Source organism: Poecilia mexicana, unplaced genomic scaffold, assembly GCF_051168715.1.
Source record: "Poecilia mexicana isolate PSO_F unplaced genomic scaffold, ASM5116871v1 scaffold_2, whole genome shotgun sequence".
Classification (NCBI taxonomy): domain Eukaryota; kingdom Metazoa; phylum Chordata; class Actinopteri; order Cyprinodontiformes; family Poeciliidae; genus Poecilia; species Poecilia mexicana.
Genome location: NW_028263371.1, coordinates 1,159,330 through 1,178,704, shown reverse-complemented (window position 1 = coordinate 1,178,704; position 19,375 = coordinate 1,159,330). Strand labels below are relative to the sequence as shown.

The window sequence follows — 19,375 nt, the reverse complement described above, 5'->3', positions numbered from 1 at the left end:
GAGCTACCAATCTGTGTATTTTGTTTTTATTGCAAAGTTCTGCATTTGTGTGGTTGCAAGCTGTGAAAAGCAGAGAGAAAGAGATATAGAAGTAAACTTTACATATTATTACATTATAGGACTAAAAAACAGAGACAACGATTTCAGTATTCCAGGATAAAATGGGATTGATTTTTTTGCTTTAACATAACTCTAATAATCCAGTCTGATTTTTTTTTTTTTTACATAACCAAACAAGCACTTGGCCTAGAGCAAGTGGGCTAGAATCCCAACAATTTGTTAAAAGCATTTATCCAATACTGATCCCAAATACTTAAATAAAATCCCAAAATTTTCTTGCCCTGTCGGTAATAAAAGCCTTTTGGTAGGCCACTGTAATTTCTCTCCAAAAAGTTAAACTGAATGATGTGGGAAAAGCTGCTAACAACTGCTAGTAGTTCACTATGTATGTATTAAATTTGTGGATAGCATAATCAAACATAATTTGGATTAAAGTGGCTCTCAAACACTGTAATTGTAAATATTGATACATTTAACATTCCCCCATGCATTGCCATAATTATGCTCCTTGCTTGAATGATGTCACATTCTGTGACATCATTCCCTTATGTGGTCAACTTCTACCTCACTATTCAAGTACAACACAAATTCTCCTCTGTGGTTGAACAGCTCTTGTGCAAGCAGAACATTTAGGCAGAAAGCAAAAAAATAGTGCATAAATAAAGGTAACCATAATCACATCTAAATCTTTCAACACCTGGGAAACAGTCACTCCTGCAGTCGATTAGTCATTCCCAGAGCAATGAGAAGCTTCTGGTTGAAGGCTGGGATCCTCTCCTTCTGCGGAGGCCAATTCAGGACGCACCTTTGATGCAGCATGCCTCTGCGGAGGAAAAGTGAGCGAGACAACTTGTAGTCGTGCACATCCTGCAGAAAAATCAGGACAACCGAGTCTCTGCTGGCTTCGATGACCTGTTGAAGTGCATGGTGGGCTTTAAATCTGAATAAGGACAAGAAAAAACAAAGCAAGTGTTTAGAGCGCAATTGTTATTTTCACAAAAGCAGACGCGCCTTAAAAGATACATTACGAAATCAAGAAAGCGGTTCAAACATATTTTCTTCAAACAGTACTATGAGGTAGGTGTCAAAGTTCTTCTAAATATAGTCTGTGCTTAAACACACACCAATGACAAAGACCCAGTTTTAATGAGTGTTAGAGAAGTCCTGCAGGATTTGGCATTAAGCCAACACAGTGTTGGTCTGAACATAGTGGAGTCAGCTTACATGAGGTGAACAAAAAAGTAAACAGACAAGAGTATCAAATGTTGCTACAGAAAACATTTGTCATGTATGACTTCCCTACACTACATTTTCTAAAGGGGCAGTATTGTGGGTTTTGCAGGCACATAGTGCCATTTTATAGCACAATCAAGTAATTATGTTATCTTTAGTTGTTCTAGAAATACTGTATCAAATATGACTTAGAAGAAATTTTACTTTGATATGTAACACATTTGTCTCTTTAAGATCTCTCTCTTTCTCAAACTCTGCCTTCAGGAGGTCATCACAACGTGGCTCCTCTATTCACCCTTTAACAAAATTTTACCAGTGCTGCACTGAGAAGCAGCTCCTATAATGAGCTCAGCAGAGGTGCAGTTCCGCTGAGTGTTTGCTAATTGCTGCTGGCTAGTCTGAAGGAGAAGATTGTGAGGGTAACTAGTGAGGCCTGCACTGTGAGGCAGAAGCTGGGAGACTGCAGCTCCAATGAAGAGTCCAACCTGGGAGTTTTGCACAGCTGACTGGTTGCCATGAGAGATTAAAGGATTTCTTAAACAGGCATGAAAGGATCATAGCAAGACTCTATGAATAGCATTATAACATGATGTAAAGCACAGAAAGTCAATTTTACTTAATACTGTCCCTTTAAATTCTTCTTCACCTCAAATTTAGAAGATGAAGTTACTTTAAATAGCAACACCTTATAATCTGCAGCTAGTTAACAACATTTGAAGTTGTTCCAAAGCAGCATAAATAAAAGTGAGCGTTCTGTGTTTGACTTACCGTCTACACCAGGGATCGTTGAGAAGACGATCAGTCACCACAAACAAGATTTTTCTAGATTTTTTCATATTATTCACGATGGAGTCAGCCTGGAACATGCCGATGACAGAATCTCGATCCTCCAAGCAAAACCTGCAGGTTTCGTTCTCCAAAGGAACCAGTCGTCTCTCCACCCAGCGTGTATCTTCCTCAGCGTGTATGACATAAGCGTCATACTCAAACTCTCTGCCCTCCTCCACTTTGGCATCACTAAATCCTAATGTGCGATTGATCAATATGTTCCAGTAGAACAGGATCCTCCAGCCATGGAATCGATAAATAAGGGCAGTGAGAATCAGCATTAAAACAATTGTGCTGTTTAGCACATAAAAAGCCTGGAATGGGGCCATGTCTTTGCAAGAAAGTTGGTCAAAGTCCATGATGGAATGATTGAAGTAAAGTATCGGGGTGTTGCACATGTACTGGTCTCTGAGACCTGGCACGCTAGCGTTAGTTTTGTTCAACCATGTGGCAAACCAAAGGATGCTCTCACAGGTACAGTCGAACGGGTTTTTTCCCATGACAAGGACACTGAGGTTGCTCATGGGAGTTCTGAACACCTCTGGCCTGACAGAAGTGATAAAATTCTTCTCCAGACGTAAAACCTTAAGGGACGTAAGGTCGTCTAACACCGAGTCCTGTAAATTGTTCAAAAGATTGTTGCTAAAGCTAAGGTACCTGAGTTGATTCAAATTCCTGAAAGCTTCTCTTGGAATCTCATCCATTCCATTGAAATCCATCTCAAAGCTTACCAGCCTCGGTGTGTATTTGAGAAACAGGACAGGCCCACCAGGGTTTGCCATCTTCCACAACCTGACTAAGTTGTTATGTTGGAGCTTCAGGACCCGGAGGTTCTCAAGCCCCTCTAACAAATTCTCTCTGATGTTAGCAATGTTGTTGTTGCTGAGATCCAATACAGTGAGGTTGGACAAAGGCCGAAACGGAGACGAATCCTGGTTCAAGGTTTCAGCTTGCAGACTCTTTCCCAGCATCAGTACTCTAAGATCAGTCACACTGGCAAATGTCTCTGCGGTCAGATTAATTTGCTGGACGTTATTGCTTATGTGAAGCTCTTGTAACTGAGCGAGACCTTCCAATTCTTTGCCGCTGAATGTTTGACGAATATAATTACGATCAAGAAGAAGAATGGAGAGACTTTTCAGACAGGAGAAGGTCCCGGGTTCAATTCCCACCAAAGCATTTCCTTCTAGGTTTAACTTCCTGAGGGGTGAATCGGCAAGAGAGACGAAGAACTTACTGGAGAGTTTTTTGCTTGTGAATATAGAATTGCTCCAGCTCAAGTCAAGATCTTTCAGACTCATCAGCCCTTTGAAGGTATTCTCTGTGATGTTGACAAATGGAGTGTTTTGTAACATCAGGGTCTCAAGGTTGCTTAGTGGTTGAAATGTGAAATCCTCAATAACAGGGGTTGTGGGTTTCTGACTTTTCACTAGCGCTTTAGTCAGCTGTAGGTTTTTCAACATTTTTAAGCCTTGAAAAGTTTTTTGTGTCAGGTGCTTAATGCTGTTGCCAGTCAAGTTAAGAGTCTGAAGTTCAGACAGCGACTGAAAGGAGCCATCTTCAATTATGCCAATTCTATTGCCAGACAGATCCAGAAGGGTTAGGTTTGTTTTCTTCAAACCTGAGAAGGTTTTGTTTGTCAGATTCTTCAGCCCAATGTTCCTCAGAAACATGGCACTGATTGCTGTTTCAGACAGCTCTGAACAGAGGTCAGACAAGAACATGAAGCCCTTACTGCTACCATCGAGGAATAACATACGCAGGCCTGGAACAGGCTTAAAGCAACCAGGCTCCAACTGCAAGAAACAAACAACAACAAAAAAAAACACACCATTTATGATGAGATAGAAATGGGGAAACAAAAGAGATAACTGAAATTTAGGTGCTACTACAACTACCAGTTCCAAATTTGACAACAGTATTTCAGTTCCCATTTCTGGGTAAACAACTTACTTTTTCTAGGGACACAGAAAACATCAGGCTGATGACATGGAGGGGTGAATCCTTCAGGAAGTAAAAATCATTACTTTTCAGAGTGTTGAAGTTATTGTGTTTGAGTTCCAACGTTTCCAAGCTGGGCAGCTGAGGCTGAGAGCCGAGCTTGGCTGACTTCAGGTTGTTCATGGAGACGTCAAGATATTTCAGGTTCTGTTTGTCAGCAAAGGAGAAGGGAAACGATAGAGCATGAAACCTTATAAAAAATAAAAAAACTGATGTTTTTTTATAATGTTGGTTATTTTAGCCTGAACCTAAGAAAATCTAAGACTGAATTAGGATTAATTTCCACCGTTGAATCCATAAATGACATCCATTTTTCTCAATCAGGTCAGGTTTTTATTCTAATTTGATTTAGAGAAATCTGATCTCCTGACTGAATTGATGACATTTTTGTGACATTATCAGTTAATTTCTGTTAATATTTCACATCCAAAAAAGGTTTTAAGAGACAAAAAAAGTTTTCTAGCAAAGTGTATTAATTAAATGTCACAAACTTGGATTTCTGTACACTGAATAATAAACACTGATAAGGGGAAGTACATGTGGATTGAACATTTCATCTTCGTTGTATAAAATTCTCCATCTCTTTTCTGTCCTGAGGGAATCTCTCCTCCTGCTCTTCACTCATTGATCAGATTCTCAGGAAACTGATCCAGATGTCAGAACAAGTCATGCATTTTGATGCTCATGTTGCTCCATAGTTCAGAAAGTTGACCTGATTGAGCAAAACCAGTGTGATTTTTGGATTCAACTCATCAACATGACCCTAAAAGAGTTGAAAAACTCCAGACAACTTTTTGTCTGTTTACCAGTGTTATGTATTAAGCTTAATTTTCTCTGAAATCTGAATATTACATATGAAAGATGAAAAGGGATTTTACTATTTCTGCAGAGTTTCTGCACTCAGTACTTGGTCAGTGGAACAGAGAGGATTAGATTCTAGCTCAGCTGGTTCGATTTTCAACAGTTTTAACTCTTTATGATCAAAATTACCTGAAATAAGCATTAGAAATGTATAGTTTGTCATGAGTCTATGTATGACTTTCTTTGTTCCAACTAAAATAAACTGACTTTAAGTAAATTTGAGTTACTTTCAACTTATGCTGTATTTAACTGCATAAGTTCTATTAACCTCCCATTTTATTTTTTACCATCAACTATTAATATTCCAACCTATATCCGATGTACCTGAAGCAAGAAGAAGGGTTCTCCTTCCAGCTTTAACCGGTTGCTGGCCATATTCAGCCATGTTAGTTTGCTGCAGTATTTGAAATTCTCCTGTTGGAGTACATGCACTTCATTATGCATCAAGTTCAGGCTCTGCAGCAGAGGGAGGTTCCTACACAGGCGCTCATCCAGGGTTTTGATGCTGTTGTAGCTGATGTTGAGGTGCAAAAGTCCTGTGTATCTTTTGAATGAGTCTGGGGGAGCCGCTGTCATTCTGTTGTGAGACATGTCCAGGACCGTGATGTCGCTGGGAAGATCCTGAGGGACCGAACTCAGGCTGAGGTGGCTGCAGTCGGCTCTGCCGTCTTGCACGCTGCAGGTAGTCTTCTGTAAGGAGGCGGCGCCATAATACGGACTCACAGTGATGGTGTAAACAAGGATGACCCATGTCGGGATGCAGGATCTAGCTACATGCAGCATTTCAAAGACACTCTGGGAAGACAGAACAAGGCAGAGTACAGTAGTTTTTTTTTGTATGGTGCAATATTATATAAATGCCATTTCAATGCATGTTCATAGATATATGCTGCACAAAAATAACACATTTCCTCCAGAAAAAGACGAAACTCTTCCAAACTCAGATAATTATTTAACTAAATGTGGAAGAAGTTCTGCAGACGTTAAGGATTTTCTGGTTTTAAACGCACTCAGGAAAATAAAACCTGTCAGTAGCATTCATAAGGTCAGACCTTTTTTATGTTTTTAGGGTTTCATATTAATGGCATGAGAAAACAGTAAGCCTTGCTCTAACAACATTTATAGCACAAGTTCTGTATTATACTGTATCTTGTTACATTTAGTTCATTGTACTTTATTTGTTTCTTTGTTTTAATCCTGTTAAAAACGTACAGCAGTGTGTTAGGGTCATTAGAGATACGGACAAAAGTATTTCCACCCAAACAATTTCTAGAAAAAAAAGTTTGGATATTTCTGAGTTTGAAGAGTCAAAAATTTCCTAGAAAAAGCTCAGAAATGTTTTGGTTAATTTCAGTCATTTTCTATAAAAAAAAGACAGGAAATTTCGAATATTTCAATCTACAAGGGCCCTAGAAATTAATAGAAAAATAAAACATTTCTTATTTTGACAGAGAAGGCGGCACCAGCCGCACCACAAAGCAGAAGGCTGGGAACAGCCTCATATGCAGCTACACAGAATCTATTTCTCTGCAGATCAATTCTGTTTATAACAACAAAAGTCACGTGGTCACAACAGAACGAGTTACATACAAGGCAATTCTAATTGTAAAGTTATGAGATCTTTATGAAACACCTAAAACTTCTGTAGTCTAAAGCTGAACTTTCCTGTTCACCAAAACTAAAAACACCGCTTGAGTCATTGTTCTGGCTCCACCGATGTGGCGGAAAAAGTGGCGTCACCAAATTTAAACCATTGACTGTTCACACTGTCAGAACGATTAATAGTTTCAATCAAAATCTGCCTGCAGATCCTTACCGGGTTGTTTGTCTCGGTTTGCGACATCAGACTGTTTCCTTCCTCACATCGTCGCCACGAATGTACGCTGGATGTGAGCAGCGGCAATGCCTGAAAATAAGGAAATGGAAAAGGTCCGATTCCAGTTTCACTTCCATTCTTGTCCGATGTCGTTTTAACTATTTTGTGTCATAAAGTCTGAGATATGGCTGGTCAGTCCCCCGCAGGTTGTTTTGGGTTCTAAATGTCCTCTTATTTGGTGAATTAGTTGCACAGTGCAGCCGATGTTCTGCGGTAGGTAAAAGTGGGACGTCCTGAGAGAGAGAAGGAAGGACGTGGCTCAGTTTTTAGGATCCTTCTCCGAATGGGTCCTGGAATAATAAAGGGCCATTCTGCTGCATTTCGTGACTCTAATCTACCTTTTTTCTGCTTTGGTTTGCAATTTAAGACCTAATATAAACCTAAAACACCTTAAAAAATAAATAAATAAATAAATAAATAAATAAATAAATAAATAAATAATAATAATAATAATAATAATAATAATAATAATAATAATGTTTTTCTGCTGCACCATATTTTTTTTCTCTCTTTTTAGTCAAGAATATTATCTTATATTCTCACTCTTTTATTTTTTACTTTTACTTGAGCAAAATATGTTGTCATAATATTCTCACTTCATTACAGTTTTTTGGGATCTCTGCTTAGAAGCACAACTACTGTAGCTCATAAATTAGTTTTATTTTATTTTTTACATCTTATTTGTATTAATTCACTCTGTTGTAAAAGAGCTTAAATATGACCACTGAAGCGAACGTAGTGGAACAGTTTTCATCTACTGAAGAACAGCTGCTGTGCACAGTCAGCTCAGTTCTTTCACGGCAGGTAAATGTTGTTCTGGGTGAACCCGTTCCTCAGCTGCGATGGTAAAATGAAAGGTCAGGCCGGGTTTGGGCGCACCCAGATCTGCCATACCTTTCTTTCTTTGTCTCTTTGTTTCTTTAATTCTTTCTTTATTTCTTTGTTGTTGTTTTTCTTTATTTAAATACAATATGTACCAATAAATTCATCTCTTTGTTTTCTGTTCATTTTTTAATGTCCCACATTGTCGTAAATGACTTAAAATATAAACATTAAACGTCGTGTTTGCACAAAGGATCCGTTAGAGGGCGGCAAAGTACTACTTTAGTCAACATTTAGTCCTAGTCAAATTCCAAGTTGTATTTAGGTCTGGACTTTGACTAGGACTGATGCAAAATGTGATTATGCCTGGATGTTGAGGATTGTTGTTGTCCTGGAAGCTGAACAGTTTCACTGAAGAAGAACGTAGCATGTTGCTGCCCCAACATGTTTCACTGTGGAGGATAACGTATTCAACTGAAGGGCAATGTTCGTTTTCAACCACAAAGTTAAAATGAAACAAGTTTAAACTGAACTCATCTGGCCAGAGTACCAACTTCCACATGTTTGCTGTGTCCCTTAAATTGCTTGAGCAAACTTTAAATGGGACGTCAGCTTTCTTCTTGCTGCTCTTCCACAAAGATATGAAAGCATGTCAACTGGCTTTAAAAAAAGATTAAATTACAAACAGGTGGACAACTAATTAGTTGACTTCTGAGGGCAAATAGATTTTATTCATGTAGTAAAGTAAAGAGTAGTGAAAGACATGCAAATCACTATTTCCAGGATTTAACATGAAATAAAAATTAAAAGCTTTTCTAATGTCTGTTCCACTTCATAATTAACCACAACTTGTTTATTACACCAAGTGTAATAAATGACACTAGAACATGTGGTTGAAATGTGGGAAAATTTGAACAGGAATAGTTCAGCTGTGTTATCTCGGATGAAGGACAAGTAGTCCAGTTGTTTGCGGGAGAGTGAGATGAAGATCATTCTCCTCAACATCCCATCGCCAAAAGAAAACCAAACAATAAAAAGCTACGATACAACCTCCCAATATTTGGCTGCTCTTCATTGTCTCCTCCATTGCTGTTCTGTGTTCAGATGGCTGATTCTAACTGACTGCTACCTCAGACAGATTCATGAGAATCAGGGAGCCGTTTTAGCTCCCTCTAACATAAACTTTCACTTATAAGGACACTTAAAGTGTTTTTAGTCCATCTCAACCATTACTTTATTCAGGATTCAGCATTATTACTTAGAATGAAAATGTCAAATTAAATATTAAAAATATACACAATAATGTTTATTTAGCAGTACACTGTTGACATGCTAACTTTCATTTTAATCTTCTTTGTGTGCAATCATTAATTGGCCAAGGCCGTAATTTATCAGAAAGCATTTTTACAGTGATGTACAGCATAACCTAATAAAGGTTGTGAGTAAATGTGATGAAGTAGATTTATTCTTCTCTGCATGTTGTCCTTGCAGTTTTAGACTGTAAGTAAGTGCATTAGTGTTGACATTTAAAATAGTAATAAATCTGAACATAATGGAATTAGCAAGTCCATTTTGTAAGGTCAGCCCTGATGGAACAGCAGAAATGATCTGCTGCTGGTGCTGAAGGCGTCCCAGTAATGTTCAGCCACCACGGATCAACACAGCTGTCCTGTTCTGTCCTATCACCATTAGAGTTCTGGATTGATGAGATTGCTCACCAGAAATAATAAGTCATTTTAGTTGGCTGTCCAAAAGGCAGTTTAAATCACAGCAAGGTGGCTAAAGAGTGGATATTCCATGTTTCCATATTATTCCATCTGGTTTGATTGATGACACTCTCATCAATCAAACCAGATCCTCCAAAGTTTAAAGTTGTAAAATCTCAAAGTCTGAAAGAAACTAAGCATTTATTCAGCAATGCCAATTTTAGTGTATTTTTACTTTGTTTTATGCTGATTTCTCTATATAAAAGAATTGACACAAGAATTATGTCAATGCCTTTTCAAACAGTCATGAACCCAGCTTAAGATTAACAACATTAACACTGGTCATGGTGTTTTTATTTGTGTTGAACAAAGGGCAGTGATGTAACATGATACATAAATGCAACAAAACAAGCTACATCAACGGATGGTAGTAGTGTGATGACCTGGGGTACTTTACTGATTCAGGACCTGGAAGACATGCCATCTCTGATGGATCCATGAGTTCTTCACTCTACCGAAGAACTTGAAGGAAACTGTCTGGTAATCAGTTTATGACATCAAGTTAAAGGACAGTTAGATTAAGCAGCATAATCAGTTATCAAAATCAGCCCAACAAGTTTTCCTCTCAATGGGTCCAATAAAGGACATTTTGGAGTGGCCTACTCCAAGCCCTTAAATTCTATTCAGATGCTATGGTGTAACCCAAAGGAGGCTGTTGATCCCTCTCCAATGTGTCTGATTTTAAACAATCAAAACAAAACAAAACAAAAAAAACAATAGGGAAACTTCCTCCACAGCAACTTAAAATACCCACATTTGTGGTTGTTGCTAATGCTAAGGGAGAACAAATAAGGTTGAAGAAATGTTCTGAAAACTTCTGAGTGGCAAAAATAGAAGAAATCTTTGAGGGGACATACTTTTCCTCAACATGTTATCCAGTAGTGTTCTGTGTGTATCTAACAAGAACAAGTTCAGACCAATTTTTGTGAGTGCATTTTATCCCTAATTCCCCTGTGGCACATCTTATTGACTTTCTCCAAAGTTTCCATCCACTAACAGATGAACGGAGGACACCGACCCTGTGTGACCATCTAACAGTACGTATGTCTGCTAAATGAATTAAAAGGACTGTTTTATATAAAATTAACTTTTTTGAGCATTATATTCTGTTATAATGTTATTCCCTTGTCAAAAAAACATAAAATAAATAAATAAAATACCTGTAGTTGCTTTGATTCTTTCATGCAAGTCTGACTTTTCTTTTAATCTCCTGTAGCAACCATTCAGCTGTGCAAAATGCCTGCATGGCTCTAGCACCGCCTGTCAGAACTCAGCTCCTTCTTGGAGCTGCAGTCTCCAAACTGCCCTCCTCCATGACTCCTCAGCTCCTTCAGACTAGACAGCAGCAATTAGCAAACATCTTATAGGACCTTCTGCTAGTTCATCGCTGATGAAAACATTGTTAAATGGCTCTATGTGCCTGGAAAATACACAATACTTCCCCTTTAAGATTTTTTAAAGATATTTTTTGTTCATTGTAATATAATCCTTCAGTTGTGAAATTAAAGCACGTAGATTTACAATAATTAAGAAATGCCTTTCCCATATTTCCACCACACTAAGCTACATTAACACCATCCTACCTCCTGTTTTTCCCTTCCTCCCTCCTTCTGATAATCAGCAGGTTGTTGTTGGGACAGCTCTTAGGCCACCTGATTGGTTTATGCTGCCGCTAAGCTGAAGCAGCTTACGTTACAAGGCTTTGTGCCAAAGACTGAACTACACAAGTGCTGTTAAAGGCAGAGCTAACTTCTACTGTCAGCTTTGTGGCAGTGGTTGTATATACAAACTCTATAGGACATACAATGATAGTGAAATGAACTGACACATAAATCACAAGCAGGAAATGATGCAGAGAGAGCTGGTGTGCCAGAAGACGTCCAGCTGAATCATACGGTGCTCTCAGAGACAGAAGGGGGAGAACTGAAGAATGGAGGGTGACAGCAACCAGGACGAGGCGAGACTCTCTACAGAATAACTTTCAATTTGGATGGAAGTGGATTAAATAGGTGGCTCTGATCCACACATTTCACCTAGTGTAGCCGGTGTGTCCTGCCTGCCTACCTGCCTGTGACTGAATGCACTCATGCAAAATGGATAAATGGAAGGAGGCAGCAGCCTAGTCAACAGGAGCGCGTGTGCCACATTCTTCATCCTACTGGACCGGGTAAAGCTCCTCTCCCTCATTTGCAGAGCGGATCTCCAGCGTGTTGGGATGCCTCGACACAAGCAGTGAGTTTACCCTTCCAGTTACATAAAGACGTGTGTGAACCTAGATTATATAAGCAAGCACATTAACTCAAATGGAAACATTATTATCATCATCCTCACTGAGGAGTATTGCACACAGGTGAGCAGTGAGAGTTCTTCTGATGAGTGCTTTATTTTTTTATTCATTTTTTTTTAGATTTTTGATTTGTCTGTTTTCACCCTAACAGTAAGTCTAATGCATGAAGTTGTGATTTCTTGACATAAGAGTTCTAGGAGACAAACACCACAAGATTTAATAAGAAATCAGAAAACATGTGAAATAGTAGGTTAAAACCTTTATTAGCGCAATCTTTTCAGACAAACAGGATATTAGGTCATCCTGGCTGGTGAAGCGGAACAAGCGGAGATGATCCGAGTGCAAATGCACATGGATAGAAGCAATATGTAGCATGTTCCCTCAGTCCTCTGCAGGAAAAAAAAGCCCACTGCAGTATCTCTCCCTCTCCCTGCTATGCTGACCAATGATGTTTGGAGGTCAGAATCCCAGATCTGCCACTAGTGTTAGCTGCTGCCTCACAACATGTTTGGGAACAAAGTGCCTGTTACACTTCAGAGTGTAAAGGGAAGGGGAGGATGATGTTAATAAGTGAAACATCTGTGCATTTTTTTTATTGCACTTGGACATTTGAGGGGATGCAGTAGCATACCTCTCTGTAGACGGCAGGAAGTGAAATTTTCTCACATCCACCAAAACGACTAGCTGACATGTGTTGAAGCTCCCCAAAGAGTGAAAATAAGAAAAACATTCCGTAAAATTAATATGAGCTACAACAGCTGTACAACAACGATCAATTTTTGGTTTTCCTGAATCTCCTTTTTTTGTGTTTGTACATGTTGTGTGCTTTTCCTCAGTGCCTGGAGGCTCGGTAAGTGCTGACTCTGGTCTCCTCTCACCATAAGTGGCCCCTGGGGGCTGACAGGACATCAATAGTCAAGTGGAATCAGCACCATGGATCTACTATGGTTCTGTTTGCTCTCTGCAATGGAGCTCAGTGAAACGCAAGGAGTGAGAAATGTAGTGGATAAGGGCGTACGGGGCTCTGAATCCAGTGTTGACCTCATTAGGGGTGCAACTCAGACACTGCAGAGTGAAAACATGTTGCAGGAATTACTGCAGTGAGAGAAACCTGTCTGTAGCTTCAGTTTTAGGCTAAAGCTGGATAAATAAATGACTTACACTCTGAGGCTTCAGCTTCTGTCTAGTGAGGTGACCAAATATAAGATTGGGCACATTGTGTTTCATATAAAAAATGCAAAAAACTTTCAAATAGAGGAATCTTTTATTCTATTAATTTAATATTGCAGTGAAAATTTTAGAAAAATTAACCTTCACATTAATAAATTTAGGTTAGAGAGTAAAGTTAGAAATTCCAACTTTCACAATGCGATCATCCTGCTGCTTTACTGGTGGTACCACTAAACAGGCCCCGCACTGTAAAACACAGCAGCTGTAACATGTAGAATCATGAGAATAAAATGTGAGTTAATTCATTCTTCAACTACTTGTGGATTTAAGAGCTGCAAGAGATCAATCACGGTTATTCAACTGGATCACTTTCTTTATTTCACTATTGCTGCACATTAGACTCAGTTATAACTATGGATTTGAGCATCGAAAAGGAGCAAAGAAATCCAAACTTCAGAGCTTTGCTAATACTTACTGATGGTTTTTTCTTTTTTTGTCAGGATTCCTTTGATGATTGTTAGTAGGAGCTGTGGTGTGGTTGACACTGTGGCCTTGCAGCTTTGCAACAAACTGCAACTTGCTCTCAGGTTGGTGTGTTTATCTGAAGTTACAGATCAGATGTGTGGGTGTGATACTTTATTCTCATCTTTATGCATGTGTGTGCATGTGTGTGTGCGTGCGTGCATGCGTGTGTGCGTGCGTGTGTGTGTGTGTTTGAATGGAGCTGGCAGTTTTGTCCAAAACAGACCAATATCATTTCAAGACCTAGAGATACTTCAACTCTTCCACCTGAGGGTCATAGTCAGCCTGGGCCATGAGGGAGCAATTCACCTTGTCTCCTCCATCGAATCTCCACCCTAACATGGTGGAGGGGATGAGTTCCCCTTTGAACCTGGAGGCTGTGTCAGCCACAGTGTGTGGGTTTAATAGTGAGACTGGAGGCAGAGCTGTCAAACAAGCTTGGGGTGATTGGGTTTTGGCTTCTTTGTTTCAGCCTGATTCAGCTCTAAAAGGTAAAACTAGGCTACCTCCATTGGAGTCCATCAGCTGTTGAGAGAAAAGTCGGTTTCAGCCAGGAAGCTGGCAAGATGAGGAGGGCCTGTACATGCTGATTCCTGTAGTCCCAATCTGTTTTATATATTATTATTTATTATTTATGACTCTTTAGCATGATAATTTAACATCGTTTACAAAAGATTGAGAGAAAATTTAAAGAAAATTCTCTCAATTGAGAAATTGAAAGAATCTAAGTAGACAGCTAATATACTTCTGCCAAGTTGACAGAAGTAGTAGCAAAGACATTCTTAGATTTGTAAACCCAGTTGGTTTGAAGTCTTATGCAGACAGACATTTATTGAGAACGAGTCCTGCAAAAATTGGTAAAATATGTAAAAAATAATAAATGGCTTGATAAAGCAATTGATGTTGTCAAATAATGCATCCAAAAAAATAAAGAACTTTCCTTAAGAATTTGATTATACAGTGTGACATAAATTACTATTGATCATTGTCAACAGTATTGAGTCTACTTTATTGCTATTTATTTTTAAATTTTATTTCCAATCTTATTATTTTATTATTTAGCTTTCTTTTATAATTTAACACTTATATTTTTACTTATATTATTATATTTTTCTTATTTCTTATGTTCTATAACTAATACATTTTCTATTTACTACTTTTTCATTATTTTTCTTCAGTTTTTCATATTTTGTATTTCTTCAATATTGTTTTAGTTCAGCGTAGGAAAAGAGAACATGAGAAAAAATTAAAGAAATGTGTAAAAGGGTAAAACAAGAGGGGATAAAATGAAAAGAGGAAATATTTCAGGAAAAAATAAATCAATTTATAATGAAGTAAATATGAGGCGCAATATTTGCTGCAAGCCAGTCATTTATTCCGTAGTAAGCATATTTGTTCTCATTTTAGCAAGGACACTTGATGTTATACGAGTTAAAGTTTTTTTTTGTTTTTTTTACAGAGCACATCAAAAGAAGTAAAATTTAAATTTGAAATAGTTTTGTTGATATGTTGCAAATGCAAAAAGAGGCATCTAATTATTCATATGACTCAGTTACTGTCTCTTAGACCAATAACTCAGAATTCACCAACACAAACATGTAATAAAAGTGCAATGATCCTTTTACAAATCCTTATTAGAACACACATTAAAATAACCGTATCAACATATGAACACATTTATCACTGATGGGAATTTATTTTACTTGTTGGTTGTTTTGAATGAAAATATACATCCTCTTTAGTCAAATGCACACATATTCCTCTGGGTCAAAGTAATTTAGTAAATCAAATTGTTTTGAAGCAGCAGTCCCAAGCTGTTATCCAAAGAAGGAATAAGGAATTAAGGAGCTACATTCCATATAGAGGGAAAAAATGGAACTGATTTGTCTGGCCCTAAGAGATCAGAGGGAGGACAGGCAGAGAACGCTCAAACCGTTCTCAGAGGAAAGGAACATTTAGAGTTTGATAGGAGTGAAATTTTCCAAACCGTTTTCCAAACTGCTCAAAATCCTTTCAGCATTTTCTTATTTGACACAAACAGCTGGGCTTTTTGTAATTTTTATTGCTCCTTAAATCCTCCCACAGTGACTTAGTCTGTTTATATGTGCATAGTTTTTCTAAATGTGAATGCCATTCTGTGTCACCACTGCTGTGTGTTCGATCTGTATTAATCTCTTCCTGTTCGGCTTCTGGTAAATGTCCCAGCTCTCTCTCCTGGGAGTGCAGGGATTTATTGAGCCATTACTTAATTAGAGGCCCCGAGAAGAATCTGAAATTAAATCTGACTGGATTTACAGCCCATAAGTGTAATAAATTAGATAATAAACAGAAATCCAAGGCACATATTTATCTTCATAGATGCTTTCCATGTTCAGGTTTGTCTTGGTGATTTTGTTGATGATGCCAATGTTAAGTTATAGAACATCACAATCACTGTGTTATCATTATTTTGGTATGGTATGGTTTTATTATCTTGGTATTATGCATGCTTAATACTCAGAGTCACAGGTCTGCCTAATTTGCCAATCCTACAGCTGCAGCTGATCCAGAACGCTGCTGCTGGAGTTCTGACTAAAACCAGAATGATAGAGCTCATCACCCAGTTCTACAGTCCTTCCACTGAGAGAATAGACTTTAAAATAATGTTGTTAGTTCATAAATCACTAAAAGGCTTAGCACCACAACACATTAAACATAAACCTTCCAGAACCTCTCAGGTCTTCTGGTTCTGGTCCGGCTCTGCATCAGAACCAGAACCAATGATGGAGAAGCAGCATTCAGCTTCTATGAACCATAAATATTTAACAAACTTCCAGAAAACTGCAGAACAGTTGAAACCCTGAGTTTCTTTAAATTTAGACTAAAAACCTACGTATTTAGAGTTTATTAGTACCTTAATAAATGAAACATTGACCAACATTGAGGGTTTACTGTATGGTGTCTTCTATGACTTTGTATTTTTGTGGGGGGGGTTTTATGACGTAAAGCATATTGAACTGTGTTGTTGCTGAAGTGTACTATACTGATACAGATTGATTGATCTATTGATTAATTAAGTTTAGATTATGCATGTTTAATGCTCAAAGCCATTAAGTTAAGTTTAGATTTTGAGGTAAAGCAAAAAAAGAAGCACTTTCAATTCAGCTTTTAGTCCAAGCACAGTTATTACTTGTAACTATATATTTATTAGAGTAACCTAAGTAATTAAAGTGAAGTAATGACCCTGTTTTAATATTAAGCAGGGTAATCTCAGGCTGTGGGATTAAAATGAAGACCAGAAATCCCAGTTGAGATCTTAAAAATAAATCAGTTTACACACAGGCTGAAATCTCTGAAATGCTGTCATAAGACATTTTCAAAAAGGTTCATTCAATCCAATCATACAAGTCAAGTACATCCATTTCAAATTGATCCAAGTTATCAAACAGTGTAGTCGAGTTCAATTTATGATTCAAAAAAATCTTTATCTGAGGAAAAGCAGCAGATTCCACGGAGTTACTGACCTGCAGCATTCACTCCTGCTGGACTTGGACGTTGCAGCAGTGGACTGCATTCCTGCTTCTTCAGATTTTTTATAAATAAAATTAAGAAGTATGTAGTACATTTGTATCCAATGTCTGGAGAAGATGAATTCTTTTCTCAAATAAATTGCAAGTTTACAATGACAGATTATTACGAAGAGTTAGCTTTCTAGTTCTCCAAACAGTGAGCAAACAGTGATTTTTAAAACTTGCTCATATTTAAATGAGCTTCAGGTTGGAGGACAGCTCCACTTTGGTGTTTCGCAAGTCAGCAAGAGAAGCCCCACTGCTTTACTGAGAAGCGCGGTGGCAGACAATGCATCAGCAGCAGGTCGTGCAACATTTCTTCAGTCACAACACCACTTATCGGTCTGTTGAACACTCACTCACATAGAGGGGGGACTGGTGCACCCACAGCGCAAGGCACTGCATGAAGCTTAAAGTAATATTAGAAATAAATTCCATTATGCTTGAAACATGAAAGGTTAACCACATTGCAGGAAGCCCAATTCAATCTATTTTTCTTTCATTTCCTGATAAGGAGAGATATTGTGTGAGAGGTCAGAGGCAGATTAAGTCCTTTATATTCAGAGAAGGGTAACAAAAAATCATGTAATTTTATGTTTCTGTACTGAGATGGCTGAGGAAGGACAGCCTCAAAAATTCATTATACATCTAAATACTATACATTTATTCTCTTTGTAAAGTATTATATGCACATTATTACATTATTAGATGTAGAATTGATCAGTCATCTTAGATAGAAGGTTTTAGTATTTTCACTTTTAATTTTCACCAAGAGCAACTGGTGTTAAAAAAAACTGCAATTATTTTAGGGAGATTGAGTTATTTTTGTCTCTGGTTAATGTTGAAATGTGTGATGGTTTTGCTATGCTTCATTTATTGCCAATGCAAAAAGTATGACCAGCAAAATCATCTCACTAGAGAATGATTTTCTAAGCTGAATAGATGTTAATCCAATACTGTGTGAGTAATTCCAACATTATGTGAACCATTGATTATTGTCTTCCTGCTTTCAAAAACAATGCAGAGACTTACTGTAATATATGCATTATACTTTAAAGATCCTAAAACAGGAGACTACTTTCTACCAAAAATCATACTCAAGTTAGAATGACATCATCATGTTGATATTCGGATTTAAAAAAATCCTGTCAATGTGTCTCACTTATTGTTTTATATTGTTTTTGACTTTTTTGACTCTATTACCCTTCAATTTATTTCGCCCTCCATTTTTTGGTCATTTTTCTCTTGTGTCATCATTTCATAGCCATGTGTCACAACACTGCTGCACCAGCTTTTCATAAACTGAGTCATGGCTGACACCGGCATTTTTACAGGGCAATGTCGACTCCTTTGATTCATGTGGAAGGGCAGCAAGGGCCACAGTGCTGGGATTTTAAAGTGAGCCGCAACTTTGGGAATGAGTGACAGCTGCTGGACAACACTTGTCTTATCAGACCAAGTAAAGCAAATCGAAAAATAAATTAAGACAGATGTCAAAGAATGTGTGGTTGAGGATAAATCAATTGGAACTCTATTGTATCTGTTAATAGTTAATATCAGCAATTAAATTGAAAATGTGAATCTTGTTTCTATTTATATGTATACATGATTAGATTAATTTATTCTTTATTCAATAATAATGGGAGATAATACTGTCTGGGCAGTTACCTTGAAGACACACATTAGTTGTGTTACCATTACAAATGTGCGTAAAACTTCATCAATACTCTGCTAATGTGAAAAAAATAAAATAAAAATTTGCAACTGTGGTATTTCCATTATATGAGAAAAACATTTAAATGAGTTTATTCACACTATAAGGCATTAAAACACCATGGTCCCCAACTACTTCCTGTCATATTCTTCTTCATGGATTGTTCCAGTGGCAACATCTGGCTATTGATCATGTGACTCATGTAATGTGAAAAAAGTGTTTCCAATTTCGACATGACCCAAAAACCGCCTCATCCTATCACCAAAACTTTTCATCTAAATGCAAAATATTTTTTTCCATAAAATGGTGTTTCCACTAAGCAAAATTATTTTTTGAAATGTCCAATTCCACAATTATATGTTGAATGGAAATCTCCTCATGGGAAGTAAGCTAAAATGATTATTGCTAAATAAGCTCTTTGTTCAGTGTGTTGTATCCAATATTATTTAAAGCTTAATTGAAGATAAATATGTAGAAATCAAAGCAAAACCCAGAACAAGTACAGAGTACAAATAATACTTTCAAATTATTTAATCATTTCTGTATTGACAACATCCTAATTTTGTGAGAATCTGAACTGGGGATGAAAATAACAGCAATATATGCAAGAAATATATCAGAGTTGACATTTTACAAAATATATTACTGTTATACTCTAACTTACTGACATGAACATGTAGAACTGAG

General features: G+C 37.5%; 1 protein-coding gene across 1 annotated transcript; it reads right to left on the bottom strand.

Annotated features, from left to right (window-relative positions):
• Positions 1-10: 10 nt before the first annotated feature.
• Positions 11-7,635, bottom strand: tlr3 (toll-like receptor 3). The gene is made up of 5 exons (XM_015010414.2): positions 6,800-7,635; positions 5,308-5,778; positions 4,075-4,269; positions 2,062-3,917; positions 11-1,000 (listed from the first exon to the last, which is right to left on the bottom strand). Exons 1-5 carry the CDS (start codon positions 6,824-6,826, stop codon positions 769-771), a joined length of 2,781 nt encoding a protein of 926 aa, XP_014865900.2. The 5' UTR covers positions 6,827-7,635; the 3' UTR covers positions 11-768.
• Between the last annotated feature and the right edge of the window lie 11,740 nt (positions 7,636-19,375).

Excerpts from the sequence above, each read along its gene's own strand:
- tlr3 (XM_015010414.2), bottom strand. The coding sequence starts at position 6,826 with ATGTCGCAAACCGAGACAAACAACCCG. Across the intron at positions 4,270-5,307 it reads AACCCTTCTTCTTGCTTCAG|AACCTGAAATATCTTGACGT; the intron begins GTACATCGGATA and ends GCTGACAAACAG. Across the intron at positions 3,918-4,074 it reads TTTCTGTGTCCCTAGAAAAA|TTGGAGCCTGGTTGCTTTAA; the intron begins GTAAGTTGTTTA and ends TGTTTCTTGCAG.